The sequence below is a fragment of the Strongylocentrotus purpuratus genome, unplaced genomic scaffold (assembly GCF_000002235.5).
Source record: "Strongylocentrotus purpuratus isolate Spur 01 unplaced genomic scaffold, Spur_5.0 spur5_scaffold_8, whole genome shotgun sequence".
NCBI classification, from domain to species: Eukaryota; Metazoa; Echinodermata; class Echinoidea; order Camarodonta; family Strongylocentrotidae; genus Strongylocentrotus; species Strongylocentrotus purpuratus.
Window position 1 is genome coordinate 11,100,023 of NW_022145614.1, and position 15,155 is coordinate 11,115,177.

General features: G+C 37.8%; 1 protein-coding gene and 1 long non-coding RNA gene across 2 annotated transcripts; both read left to right on the forward strand.

The window, feature by feature from the left end:
* The first annotated feature begins 5,063 nt into the window (after positions 1 to 5,063).
* On the forward strand, positions 5,064 to 12,215 carry LOC581471 (proton-coupled folate transporter). The gene is made up of 3 exons (XM_030975938.1): positions 5,064 to 5,083; positions 7,770 to 8,710; positions 11,723 to 12,215. The coding sequence occupies exons 2-3, from the start codon at positions 7,771 to 7,773 to the stop codon at positions 11,872 to 11,874; spliced, it is 1,092 nt and encodes a 363-aa protein (XP_030831798.1). The 5' UTR covers positions 5,064 to 5,083; position 7,770; the 3' UTR covers positions 11,875 to 12,215.
* Positions 12,216 to 13,452: 1,237 nt separating this feature from the next.
* Positions 13,453 to 14,483, forward strand: LOC115920334. Its single transcript, XR_004062349.1, has 2 exons — positions 13,453 to 13,708; positions 14,092 to 14,483. It is a non-coding gene; the product is annotated as an uncharacterized LOC115920334 (long non-coding RNA).
* Positions 14,484 to 15,155: the final 672 nt, after the last annotated feature.

Sequence of the window (15,155 nt, forward strand, 5' to 3'; positions counted from 1 at the left end):
TTATGATCGGTTTTTCTGAATAATTTGTGAAACACATGAGGAAATAGCTGTAACGGTGATCCAAGTAATTTCCATCGCCATATTTTATTGGCATTGCAAAAATATTTGGAATATAAGGTTAATATTTGGTGTAAATATGATCTATGAATATATGATTTTAAAAATGCCAAAAAAAATGAACGGTTTGACCTTCCTAATTTGCATAATGACAGCGTGAATATATAATTAGCTGAAATTACCTAATTTGCATATTTGATGAATATTTATGATTTTTTAATATTTCAAATGAAATATATTTCCATACCTGTCTTACATACATAGGTTTCACTGATGTATCATGTTCGGTTTTTATTTGATTACATATGCGCATATTAATTAGGCGGACTTAGTTATTTTCACAACTTTTTCATTCTGCAGATTCGCAAAAATGGCAAAAATGACTTATTTTGTTGGCTTCTGTTTTCAAAACGGTAATGAATTTTCTTTTTTGTATTTCTTACCACAAAGATGATATTTTAGTGTCTGATAATTTGATTTATTATTTGTGTCCAGGAAAGTGATGAATTAAGTTGTCAACTTTGTCGAATTTTGCAATTTTTGCCAAAATTGACCATTTCTTGCAGGTTTTTCGGTAATTTTGCGATATCAAAAAATGGTATAAAATCACAACGCATTGACCGATTTATATTCTGTTTTTTGTTTGTTGAAGCTTTCATAAAGCATGATCATTTGCAATCATCAGATAACATGTGTTTTTTGTACTTATTTTTGGTGTGCTATACCTAAATTACTACGTCATATTACTCCAGGAAGTGCCTGAAAACGCGCCTAAATAAATGTGGTTCTAAAATTGCAAATGCTTCCTACTCTAGGCCACCCCCCGCTTGGTCGCTCCGCTCCCTCTTCGCTGACGCCTCGCTCTGTCGTTTCGCTCCATCGTTTTTCATATATTTCATGCGATGTTGTGCCCCCCCCCCCCCCGTAAGAAATTCCTGGATCCGCCACTGAGTCACGTAATCATCACCACGAAGCTTATGGTAACGTTGACCACCATTAAAAGGGTGTTTTAAGACACCTAAGAATTACTAAATCACGGATGTCCAGCCTAGATTTAGTAATCAGTTTGAGCCACGTGATCATCACCATTAAAGTTATGGGGACCGCTTTAAAGAGAAGATACAGTTCTTGGCCCCGTCTTATAAACAGTTGCGATTAATCATAACTTATTTGCGATTGATTTCCATCGCAACTATGTACTTAACGATAGGAGACTGTGTACTTGCGAGTAATTGGAGGACTTGCGATTGATTCGGATCACTCGAAACTCTTTATGAGACGGGACCCTTCAAGGTTAAACCATGTGAGACATCTCTACTAAAAGTATTTGTGACTTTTAGATTGAGTGGACGAGAACGTCCACTGATCATGCGTGTCTATTGCAAGAAGTTTTAACATTTATTCCTATTTCTTGATATCAAGAATTCAATTCTTGATATCCAGAATTACCATTGCTTTACAACAGAAAATCATTTCTTGATATCAAGAATCCAATTCTCAATCTTAAAGTCCCTATTAATGATAATTTCAGCAAATGTCACAAAGAAATGTCGGCAGAAAAAGATAACTCTCCAAACACCCTCATATTCGTAATATGACAAAAAGGTGGAGCATAATTTTCACGTCACATTTTTGTCCCATATATACATTTCTGTATGGACTGCATGTAACTTTGAGAACCAAATTCTTATTAATTTGATGATTCCCCATTGATGATTCCACATTCTCACTGTATAAACCAATTAATGTGGCTAGAAAAAGTTGACTAAATTGACTATAAAAATATCTGGGGCTGAGATGAATACTGTAATATCCCGCAGGTATATACTGCCAGCTACGGCAGGGAGTTCACACACATCTGCACAGAATGGAAGTGCTCGAAACGGAATGTAAAGATGTTGAATAAATAAAGTGTTTTCCTGAATATCATGGTTCAATAGATATCTTTGTCAATATCAGAACGATAGAGATAATGCAATGGCGACGAGGATGGAGCCAGTTCGAGCTCTACAAAAAGGGAACTTTTGATTTTTTTTTCCCATCATCTTGATCTTGTGCAGCTCGCAAGTGTGATTGTGACCGAGTGTGTACCGAGTAACTTTTGTGCCCCACGTATTGACATTCACGAGATTCAGTGATACGCCCAATATGCCTATGTCTGTTTTACCACCCTTTGACCCTCACGGGGACAGTGCATCTTTGAGTCAGAGATAGGAACAGTTTATAAAAAGATTCGAAGGATCCATGGTTGGGTTCAATATAACCGCAACCATATGGAAACGGGCCTTTCTGTTGCACTATGGACGTCAACTCATACACATTTTTGAATAAATAGCATTTGATTTTTACAGTGTTCGATTTCGAAGTATACAGATTAAGATGCATGAAATCAACTAATTTGAAATCTATTTAACATATACTCTATATCTCTTTACCTTATGATGAGAACTTTTACGTAGATGATATGCAACATCAACAGCTGTTTCGTATTTACGCCCAAGGTAATATTTTTATTCGTAATCTTATAATCACACGTTATGGTTTGATGCACTTCAACATCTACTTTGACAAAGCATTGTTATCTTGTCGGAAATGACGGTCCCCGTATATAACGAGCGGCACGTGCCATAATAATGACAACTATACAACTATATATGGATGTATAGTTTAAACCAATCAGAACGCATGAACCTATACGACTATACGAATGGATGTTAGTTGAATAGTTGTCATGTTTATGGCACGTTCCGCCCGTTATACCCGTGTGCCATCCAGACAGGCCGACATTTTGACCGAAGGATTTTGCAATGCCGGAAGTGCCTTTTGACAGATTTTTTAGTTCCAGAAGTAAAGAGAGAGAAAGAGAGAAAGAAGAGAAAGCGCGCTAAAGGGAAGGAGAGAAACGAGAAATATAGCATGCGGATGGGCGGAGAGACAGAGTGAAATTGAAAGGGAGAGTAGTAGGACAAAGAAAAACACAGGAAGATGTGCGTTTTCCCTGAATAGAAAATAGGGACTTTTAGATTTGCGTGGACAAATACGTGTGACGTCCATTCAAGGCAGTGCATTAAAAGGACGTCGACCGTAGCAATCCACGTTGTCGTTGTGCAAATCTAAAAGTCCCTAATGATAAACAGCGATAGACACCAACACACACGCACCAACATGCTCCTATGGAGCACTTCTTAAAATATGTTATAGATAGCATAAATTATTTATATAGGTCTTATCTTATGAAAAAAATAAATTACCGTTCAGAGTCGTACATTCTGAAGAAGAAAAAAGCATTTAAACCATATATCTGATAAAACAAATGTGAAAGTTGTCTGGCACTTCGTGTCAGTAACGTCGCCGATTTAGCCAATGGGAAATACAGTGATTACAACTTTTGAAAATTCATTACCACTTTATTTTTGTTCGATTTCATTCAAACTTTCATCAGTCTGCTTTTCTTGCTTTCTCTGCTTTCTCTGAGTAAATGTCTAATGAGGTTAGATTTGTCTTTTTAAAAAGTTTTTTAAAGGTCTACGATATTGACAACATGCATTAAACAATTGAACAAATAAGGGAAAGTAGAAAAAAGTCGGTGTCGTGGGCTGTCAGTCTCATGAGCTATCATTATCAGTCTTGACTAGTGGATGTAGGTCTAGTGGGTTGTCTGTTTAAATGGCTATCATCGATCTACATTTGCCACTCTCCACCCAGGTGTTAAAATGGGTACCCGGTAGGATGCGAAAGGTAATGTGCTTAGATTAGCAAGTGTGCGCTTGTAAAAATGACGCCAGGCTGGAATGCTCCCCAGGGAGTGGAGAATGTGCATACATTGTGTGTGGGTAAGCCTGAATCCGATGACCGGGGTAATAATATGATTGCAGGGCCCTCATGGAGAACAGTATGAATACTGATGGGGCTACCCTGGGTAAACAAGACATATTATTATTAGTATTATTATGCATGACTAGTGGGCTGTGGGTTAAGATGGCTGTCGGCCGTCATGGGCTTTCACTCTAGTGGGGGTATCCGTCTCGGTGTCTTTACAACTTCCCGTAAGACGACTGTTCGTGATATATACGAATGGGAGTAAAGTGTAACCGGGGGGGGGGGCTGGGATAACAAAATAAAAATCACACGGTCACAAATTAAAAATCACTAGGTCACCATGTGATGTATTGGTAGGGACTGATCTGGAAATGTTTGCCCCTAATTTTTGTAATTATTTAATGAGCAAACACAATGAGTGATTCTAGAAGGACATTACCTACATCCCGTAGTTCCGTAAGAATTGGGAATAGGGCAAAAGCTGGAACAAGTTTCTACAATATTTGTCAAATAATGATGCTTTCCTTTTGCGCATGAAAAAGTTTTGTTTATTTCCTCCGGTTTTTAGTTTAGAGAAGATTTATTTTGGAGGTTTGTCAACATTTCACTAAATAGACATTATTACAACATTTCACGTGAGATATCATAAATAAAAACAAGTAGACTAACGGAATATTAAAACTACTTGTTCAAATGATACTCATTTAGGGTAAGAGATAATGATATAAGAGATATAGATAGAAAGACACAGAGAGAAAGAGTAATAGGGAGAGAAGGAGAGGAGAGAGAGAGAGAGATTGTTTGTGTGTGTGTGTGTATGTGTGAGATAGAGAGAGAGAGAGAGAGAGAGAGAGAGAGGGGGAGGAGAGGGGCTTTAAGCAGTTTTAAAAATATTACGAGCCTAGACGTAAAGTTCAAAGATTAAGAAAAGTTGTTTGCCAAAGAACCGTCAATTAGCAACGACCATCAGGCTAATTAAGACTCTCGACTACTACTATAGTGAGATTCACACACAGAAAATTTAGTGAGATTCAAAATAGATTTTTTTTTTTTTATCGCAATCAGAATCTCAATATTGTTCTGTGCGTGAACCTAAATAGGTTACTAAAATGTGAGAACCTGATCACGATCCACCTCACACTATTGTGTCACAGTCGTGTTTATCTCCCCCTGTGATGATACCGTTGTTATACGAATCCAAAAACAAGTAAGTTCACATCGTCTTTGTGCACGTCGTGAGACTTATATATTTTACCAATCATTAAAGAGCTTAATTCTATACTTTTAAAACCATATGACCAAGTTTATTTTTCGATGAAAACCCTATCGTAGTCTACTATTTTTAAGTAGGCGAAACTTTGGAGAGGTATAATAATGTGGTAGATGAAGAAAAATGTACTTACAAAATGTATGTTGGAGATGTAGACCTTTAAAGGCAATTATCACATTCTAATATTAAATGGATGAATATGGAATAAGGAATGATTGAAAGTTCAGCTGCATGCTTGAATTCTTTAGAAGCACTCTTCTGAATTGATTTTAAATAGCATTTCTTTATTACTGCTTTATCCCTGGGTTCTAGGAAAATTACCCCCTAGGAAATTCCCCCCCCCCCCCCCCTCCCCGTTGATAATTAACCTCTGAGGACAATTACCCCAACAAATTCTGCTTTTATTAAAACCAACTTATTATTAGGGTGGACTTTCCCTTTAATGAACGGGAGGGGGATAATTGGCCTGGGGTAATTTTCTGGGGGTAATTGTCCTTGGGGTGATTGTCCTCTATATTAGATATAAACATGATCTCAACTCAATATTTGTTATTTAAGCCAGCTTAACAAATCATGTAAAATTATTACTTTTTAATGGCCTAAAATTATGAGCTATATAACGAATGACAAGCAAAAAAGATTTCATACAATTTAGAAGTGAACAAAAAAAAATCCCAGACCTACCAGTAAATGTTACAAAATAATTATTACAAATTTTGAAATTCTAATACCAAAATATTAATTTAATAGATAAAGCAGTCAATAATTACATAGCTGTTTCAATGTCCTTCAGTGAAAAATTGTGTGATAGCTTCTGAAAAATATATACTGCAATAATTTTTGTTCTGTGAATGTATAATTTTGATATTAACATATGTTTATAAAAATCTTTTTTACTTAACCTTTATATTCCTGAACAAAGAGCCAATGATAACTTTGGAATTCTATGAATTTCAAAAGGGCGTGAGGTTAACAAGATGGTAGGTAGGAAAATGCATGTTTTAGCATTTTTATAGAATATGCCATGGTGGTCTGTAGGGGAAAACGTTATTGTGTAAAAAGGGCACAGTTCGCTCATAAACTATTTTGGCATTGTACCCCCTGCCCCCTCGACTTCTACCTTTTATTGTGGTTTTAGAAGGGTACGTGTTACTACAAAAGATGCTTCGATTCTTTGAAACAATTACGTCAAAAGTAACGAGGAAAACTTATAATTTACATACTTATACTTATATTTAAAAGGGCGCTTATCAGAGCTGAAAATGTGTATTTCTCAACCCTAAAAAGGGGCACTCATTAGAGATACATAATGAGCTATATAAGCTCAAAGGATGTTGATAAAGACGATGATGGTAATGGTAATAATATATCCAATTTTTTAGCCCTATACATAACAATTCACGAATGACAAGCAAAACAGATTTCATACAATTTAGAAGTAAACAAAAAAAATCCCAGACCGACCAGCAAATTTCACAAAATAATGTTTACAAAATTTTCAATTCTATTACCAAAATATTAATCAAATAGATATAGCAGTGAGTAATAACATGTTTTTCCATGTCCTTCAGTGAAAAATTGTGTGATAAGCGGTCACGTTAAGCCCCGCCCAGTGACACCGTTCTAGTTCGACCATACGTCCACACACAAAATATTCCGTGATTCTTTGAAACGACGCCCAGACCCTAGTTTTGTTATACGACATATCGTTTAGCTTACACACACACACACGCAAACAATTTGTTCGTATAGCTATCCCGAAATGGTAGAGCTATACCGATTCGGGATAGCTGTATACGATGAATTCTATGTGTGTGGACACGGGGTAAGTCGCCTTCTCGCTGCACGTTTTAACTTCCGTACATGCTTGTCCAAGAATTTGATTCTCGTCATCTGACCTGCAATTTTCCTGTCGAACTTTACACTAACAATAATAATGTTATTACAGGTCAATGATGTGTCCGGAATATATTTAGCAAGTTCATCATATAAATTTATCGTTCTATTGATAATGAGTAAAGCTGTACTTTTCTTGAAGGCATGATTTGTGCTATAGAAGGTCATGGTCACACACCTCTCTCTCTCTCTCTCTCTCTCTCTATCTATCTATCTATCTATCTCTATGTTAATAACATGTTCAGTGTCATCAGTTACTTATCAGTGTGGGTTAGGTCACGACGTAACACAATTCAGCTCCACCGATTTACCTTGGTTTGAAATAATCTAGATTTCACTATTTGAGCTAATAGCTAGCTCAGGCTACGAAACAAAGGTGATAGGCGATGCTCCATTAATGATATAGGGTTGGAGAATTATATCAGAACTATCTAATCTGTACACGATCTTGTGATATTAGACCTCTGTGATCAAAAGGATCATTCATGAACATGTCATGAATGGTTTATTTTGCATTCTCTTGATTAATGGAGTATTTTTGTGGTATCCTTATCATGTGAATGTTTTTTTTTAATTTTGCTTTGATTTGATTCTTTTCTAAAATCATTATTATTGCCTTCCGTCAGTCTACAACGTCAATGCCGAACTGACCGTTTGTGAGTAAATCATACATTTTTTCATACTGTTTATTTCGTCAAGCGTTGTCGTGTGTGCCTCTTATTTTCAGAATGGACACCGTAGAGGAAATTAGTAAGGCCAGATACATAGCGACTGAACCCATCAGTTTTTTTATTTTAACAATTCAAGGGATGCTGATTACCCTCCGCACACTCTACATCCGAAAGACTCTCGCTATTGACTATGAGTACAACTTGCTTCCTCAAGAAGATGGCAATTGTTCACTTCTGAACGTGTCCAACCCTCTTGAAGTCCAGATCAACTCTGAGACAGCACTGTGGGTCATGTGGTTAGCAAGCATCTCGACCTTCTTACCCATCCTCACTGCATCTGTTCTGGTTGCTTCTTCGGATTTCATCGGTCGGAAACCAATTCTGATATTCTCAGCGACCGGTCACCTCATTGCGTCTCTGATCTATCTCCTTGTTTCTGTGATGAGGCTGCCCCTTGCTGTGACCTTCCTCGCGGCCATAACGTTAGGAATCTGTGGTGACACATCGGCAGCAACTACTGTCTGTACTGCCTACATTGCGGACTCTACAAGTGGTAATACCCGCACACAGAGACTAGTTGTACAATCACTCGCCGTGTTTGTAGGATGGGGTTGCGGCCAGGCTGTTGGTGGTGTGCTTCTACAGTACCTCGGTAACTTCCCCGTGTGTTTCGCAGTGCCAGTAGCACTATCAGTCATTAATCTAGCGTACACAGTATGTCCAGGGGTACTCCTTGAGACGATATCCCCTCGAGAGCATTTCAATGCCAAGACGGTCATCAGCAAAAGTTTCAAGAACCTTCGAGGCATTTTCGGCAGGAGGATGTCGGAAGGAAGATGGAGGGTGTGGTGTCTGATCGCCATTGTTTGCCTAAAAGAGCTTGTACATGAAAGTCTTTACGATGTCATCGTCATCTATGGTCTTGGAAGCCCATTCTGTTGGACAGCTGATGTCGTAGGCTACTATTCTGCTGCCGTCGCTCTCTTTCCTGCAGGAGGTAGGTCCTCATAACTTTTGTAACAAATAAGAATTCAGACGTTGACACCGGTCTTTCGTAGTGAAGCGCCATCAGAAATAATGGTTTCGGTTAGCTTTATGGGAGTATTTGAAAGAAAAGGGGAGGTTATAGAGCATACCCATTTGAAAAACCAGACGGCAGATTTAAAATGTTAGAACAATAACTGTTTCGAACTATTGGGGCCAATCTGTTAACCCAACTGATGCAAGTTTACTACAAACTATCTCTTTATTTCACAAAGAATGGCGTGCCGTTAAAAATGTCGGACCGCCCTCTGAGCTGAAATGCAAGTTTTGCATTTTTTTATACTTTTTTGGTCACTTTTTGTCGGGTTTAACAAATATTTATTTGAATATTAATCCTCTTCATTTTTTACATCCGTTTGCGATATATGCAATTTTCCTAAATAAAAGAGTTACTTTGACAATTTAATTTCTTTTTTAATGCATTTTGGACTTTTCATACCCCCTCCCCCTCTATGATTGAATTTATTTGTAGCAATCAAACGTTTCCGTACGTTTAAAATCATTTCATTGTATAATGAGAACCAAGTAAACAATACTAAAACCATTCAATCTAATTCACATCTTAAACTCCAAGTCCACTCCAAAAATAACTTACTTTCAATAAAACCAGGAAAATCGGACAAACCAATTTAAAAAAAGTTTGAGCAAAATCTAATATCTAATAAGAAAGTTATGAATTTTGGAACAATGAAAATCACAAGACAAATTGGAAATTCACTCATGAGTCTGTCACGTCATGTCCTCACTACCCACTAATTGTTTTCTTTATATTGATAATATAAATTTCCTATTTTCCCCCTAAGAATCTTATTTCTTCACACCAGCATCCAAGTTAGATTGATAGTAATATGTTTTTGTGTGGATGCACTAATATAGAGTAATTTTGTTCAGTAAAATCATGAAAAATATGACTTTTGATAAACTATTTAGATAAAAATCAATAATTATGAATATACATTATTTAGAAAATAGTATCAATTCTTCAAAGTTCATAAAAGATTTTGTGCAATGTCATGCACGCAATATGATACAAATCATATAACTAGGGCAAAGGCATGAGGAAATCAAATTTTGGGGGGTTAAAAAGATAAACTATTGGGATTAAACTATACAATGCAATTGATAAATAGTGAGGAAATGACGTCACAAACTGATAACCAAATTGGCAATTTCTGTAGTGATTTCCATTGTTCTATAGTTTTACATACTTTTTAAAAAATTCATAACTTTCGCATTAGTCATCCGATTTTGCTCAACTTTCTTTTTGATTGGTTTGTCAGATTTTTCTGCTTCTATTGAAAGTAAGTTATTTTTGGAGTGGACTTGTACTTTAAATTCAGAATTTAGAGCTGCTTTTTTATTCTTTGAAGTGTAAATTTGTGTTCATTATCAAGAATTCACATCGGCCTAGCCTTCCATTTGGGGAAAAAAATAAAATCAGAAATAATTATTTTGTTGCTCTTGTTGTTTTCGATGGCGACGATCCCGGGGGAGGGGGCGACACGCCCCACCCCCCCCCCCCTCAGTTTGTTAGGGAGGATCGCTCCCCCTCCCCGGAAAATCTGAAATAGTGCTAAAACACAACTGCAACACACTTTTAGGCTCTGGAGGGCCCAAGAGTGCAGCGTTTAGACTGAAACAAATGCGAAAATCTTTTCGCTCGGGTGGCTACGCTCCCTCGCACTATGTTCTTCAAAATATACAAGTAAATGTTGTAGAAAATCTGTATTATGCTGGTATCACGTAAGCACAGTTTACACTATGCTCCCCCTCCCCCGTTAATGAAAATATAGTATTAATGACTGCTTTGAGAGAAATGGTTGTTAGAATTGTGCTATTGCCCCGAGGCGTGCCGAGGGCAATAGCCCAATTGTAACCTTCCCGAGAGCGTATAAAAACAACTATTTCTCGAATATAAAGCAGTCATTAATACTTTTATATGCCAAAAAAAAGAGTCAACTTATGACACCACCTTGGCCTTTCTCTAGTTTATCTGCACGGTTGTTTTTTATGAGTGTATCTTTGAGAGTAGACTAGATCTAGATTCTAGTCTAAGCAAGATATTTTTACAATTTTGGGGGTGGGCCGGCCCTGTGGGGAATATGGAGAAAAACCTGTGCTTTCATATGACACCTCACTTATTGAGTATCACCTTCAGGATCACGAGCAATATTAGTTTGAATCTCTGGCAATTAAAACATCGACCAATTTAGCATGAGTGCGATGCACAATGGCCAATGCATAGGGATGTGTGCAATCTCTACGGGAAGGATTTTAGCACTACTAGAGTCTAGACCTACTTACTAGACTCTAGGCCTACTAGATCTATTTTGAAAAAAGAATATGGAGAATTTAACGTACCCTTTTTGGTGCTCTTACTGTCAGCAAGTCTTGCATTTGATCATCATCAAGAAGTTGAAATCTTGGGAGAGTTTCTTCAGCCATTTTTGCCTTCGGTTTGGATATTGAAATTACCGACCAATTCTTCCCACACGTACGGTATCCTCGATCGCTCAAACCAGTTTTTAACATGTGAACCTATGGGTATTTCACCAAGACTGAACTATTTTTCCGGTAACCATGGTAACTGGAATTTTGCCGGGATTTTAGAACTATTATTTAAGAACTATTAAATGGGTTTGGAATTTTACCGGGAATTATACAGGAATAGTTAAAGTTTATGAATGCAATTTCGACCAATCAGATGGCTGGATTTCTTAAGTGAGGTATATAATAATAATTATTATTTGTATTGATTTATAAGTAGTAGTATCATCATCATCATTATTACTATTATTATTATTACTGTTAATATTGCAACTATAATCATCATTATTTTCGATTACTACTAGTATACTTATTCTTATTATCAGTATCAGCATCAGCATCAGCATCATCATCAATATCGTATTTATATATTTATCTGTTTTTTATTTGTTTTATGGATTTTTTTTTCTTTTCACAGTTGCAGCGCTCATTGTGAGGCCGCTACTGAGGTGCTTTTCGGAATACTGGCTCATCCACTTTTCGCTCATTTCTTCCATCTCCCAAATAGTGACGTCAGCACTGGCACAGAATACTGTTCAGCTAGCCATCATTGGTAGTGTAAACTTCTAAACATGTAAAACCCACTACTTTTGCGATATTACAACACGCTTTTCCACGATCTCTCAAAGGACATTTTTTGAAATAGTGTGTGTTGGAACAAATGGAAAAATTGTCCATCCCTACAGCACAGAGACATTGCCGATTAAGCCCATTTGAAGAGCCCTTACCTATAGTGATTACAACTTTTAAAATTCATAAATTTCTTATTTTTGGTCAGATATTATTCAAACTTTCACCAGTCTACTTCTCTGATTTTTCTGCTTTCCTCTAGATCAGTTTGCAAACAAGGTTAGATTTCGCTTGAAGCTCTTATCCACTCTCCTCTTTGGACTGGGTATTTCCTGTCCCCAATAAAACCGAGTTGAATAGAATAAGATGCTTTGAATTAAATGTAGACCAATATGGGAAACAGCATTATATAAACAATTTTGAGGAAATCACAAGACTCAGAAAAATGATCTAGGACTTTTTCTAAGATATAAAAGACCGCCATCAAATCTGTTCACCAGAAAATTGATTTCAACACGTCTTTACTCAATTGATATTGCTCACAACATGTTTTTTGTATTTGTGCACTGATATAATTTTTGTATAGATATTTCTACCATCAGGGCAGAGATCAAGGTGGGGGGGGGGGGGTTAAAGCCATACTGTACTATAGAACTAACCCAAAATCCTCTCTAGCGCCACCTCAGGTCAGCTACCGCAGTATGGTCCCGTTACTTGCTGCTGCTCTTGCTGCGCTGTTGGTTCTCGCACCGAGTCCTCCGTCTGCGAAGTGGAATTATGTATTGAGTTACGCACTATATTGGCAAGTTGACCTTGAGATGGCGCTGTATAATAAACAATATACGCTAGGGCAGAAAATTCATCAGTTCAGTAGCGCTTTAAATTTACCTGAATTAATATTTTGCCATCCATTTTTAGCAACTGTCGTCAGCTTCATGAGAACCACCGTTAAACCTGTTTGCAAGGATCTAATTTCCAGAGCGGTTTCAAAGAGAGAGCATGGTAAGAACTCAGTTCGTTGACAAATGTTTAGTGTTTATTTGCTTTGGGGTGTTGTTTTTTTTAATTTTTGTCTGTTTTGTTAATACATATGTATCAAATGTAAGGAAATTGCGAGACACCTTTAAATTTGTAGTTTATTCGGTAACTCGCCTCATCACGTCGTTTTTCACGATGGCAGACTGAAAACATAAATCTTTGGAAAGAAAGAAATGAATAAACTGCTGGCTTATATATACAATGTTTTAATTCCCAATACATGGAATATACGGTTTTAAGACACCTACCCCATGGACATCCATCCCCCTGACAACTACCACCTAGGACAACTGCCCCCAGACAACTACCCCCTAGGACAACTAACCCCCGGACAACTACCCCCATACAGTCTAGGGGTAGTTGTCCGGGGTAGTTGTCCTATGGGGTAGTTGTCTGGGGGTGGTTGCCCTAGGGGTAGTTGTCCTAGGGGTTAGTTGACTGGGGGTGGTTATCCGGGGTGGATATCCAGGGGTTAGGTGTCCAAATAAAATACATATAATTGATTTATCTACTTATTACAGGACAACATATATCATGTTCGAAAATGTATGTATCATCATGCGGTAGTCAGTAAGGAAGTTTCAGGCCACAATCAGTCGCAGATGGCTAGAATCATTTTTGGTATTATCTTTCCAGGAATGTATTTCGCCTTGTTATCCTTTGCTACGAGTCTAATGGCAGTGTGTTCACCCTTCCTCATCAATGGACTATTCGCATACACGAATAAGATTGGCTTCCCTCAAATCACATTTTATGTGACTTCAGTTATTCTACTTATCCCTCTGTCATTGAATGGGTAAGTCTACAGTTGTATACTTACCTTATACATCGACAATGTCTCTAAAAAACACTTATTTTTGAAAAAATAAACTAAGACGCAATTTAGATATACTAGGGTATTGTCAAAATTGCACACTTCATTAGGTGACGAGGCTATTGAAATTGCCTAAGTTTATTTTTTCGAAAGTATTGCCTTCATGTTCTACGCGCCTTACAGCTATTATAAGCCCGCGGTCACATGATTCATGCTTTCGCGTATACAATGTATTCATTCAGAGTCGTGCCAGGCGCTATTAAATAGACACTCAAAATGCTGAGCAAACTACTGCGACTCAAAATAATTATAAAAATAATTCACATGTTTCAATTCTGTAATCTACATCTATTTTGTAATTATAGAATGCTGCAGTACTACGTTCAGAAAACAAAGAGGGAAAAGGATTCGTCAAAACTCGACGACCAGCCCGACGGATCTCGTAACCAAACTCTACGTCTTGAACCCAGCGAAGATGAAATTTAATTTTTGCCTCGGAGCAATCCCAATCAACATTAAGCGAATAAATACCCGCATTATCAATGCTTGATTATGAAGTATCTTAAAAATAGTGACTTTACGATATATAGTTGTTAGGAGAGCTCTCCTACACCCCGACATATTGTGAGTTTTAACGATATGACCTTTAAAATTAATGACTTATACACGACATACCATAATAAATATATGTATTTAATGGGGTGATCCAGTAGGCAGGCGCAGATCCACAATGAGGGCCCGACGGGCCCGCCATCCCCCCTCCCCTAGCAAAAAAAAATGGTAAAAAAGAAAAAATGTTAACGTAAATGTTACCTCTTTTAAACAAAAACTAAAGCCCCCCCCCCCGCTTATTCTTGCGAATGTGCAAAAAAAGAGCCCTAACCCCTCCCCACCCCTTTTTTTGCTGGCTGGCTGAGTCGCCGCTAAATATTTCCTCACAAATTGGACCCCCCCCCCAAAAAAAAAACAAGCTCTTATCCTCCCCCCCCCCCCCCTCCTCCCACCCCCACCCCCCCCCCCCCCCCCCCCCCCCCCGCTTATTTACCGGCTGGCTGATTCGCCGCTAAATATTTTCCCACGAGTTGCCCCCCCCCCCTGTCCCTGATGGATCCGCCCCTGCCAGTACGTTGTAAGATTGTAATATGTAAATAATATGTAAGTACATAACATTAGAAAAGCAGGGCCGTTCAAAAATTGGGGTTCCAGGGACCCCCCTCTTCTTCCAAAGGAGAATATGATCGAACAAGATTGAGACAAAGCTGAAGGTATTTTTTCAGACTTGTTTTAAAAAGGACAGCACCCTATACAAAAATCTTAGTCTCATCGGTGGAATGTGGCAATCAAAACCCAGGAACCCCTCAAGAAAAGGTTGATAGGGTGCGGGATAGGTATACAATCTGGTATGGCAAGGTGAAGTAATGTAAGGGGA

What these genes read in the sequence shown, in the direction of transcription:
- LOC581471 (XM_030975938.1), top strand. Translation starts at nt 7,771, where the DNA reads ATGGACACCGTAGAGGAAATTAGTAAGGCCAGATACATAGCGACTGAA. An exon ending in CGCTCTCTTTCCTGCAGGAG is followed by an intron (nt 8,711 to 11,722) that starts GTAGGTCCTCAT and finishes TTCTTTTCACAG; the next exon opens with TTGCAGCGCTCATTGTGAGG.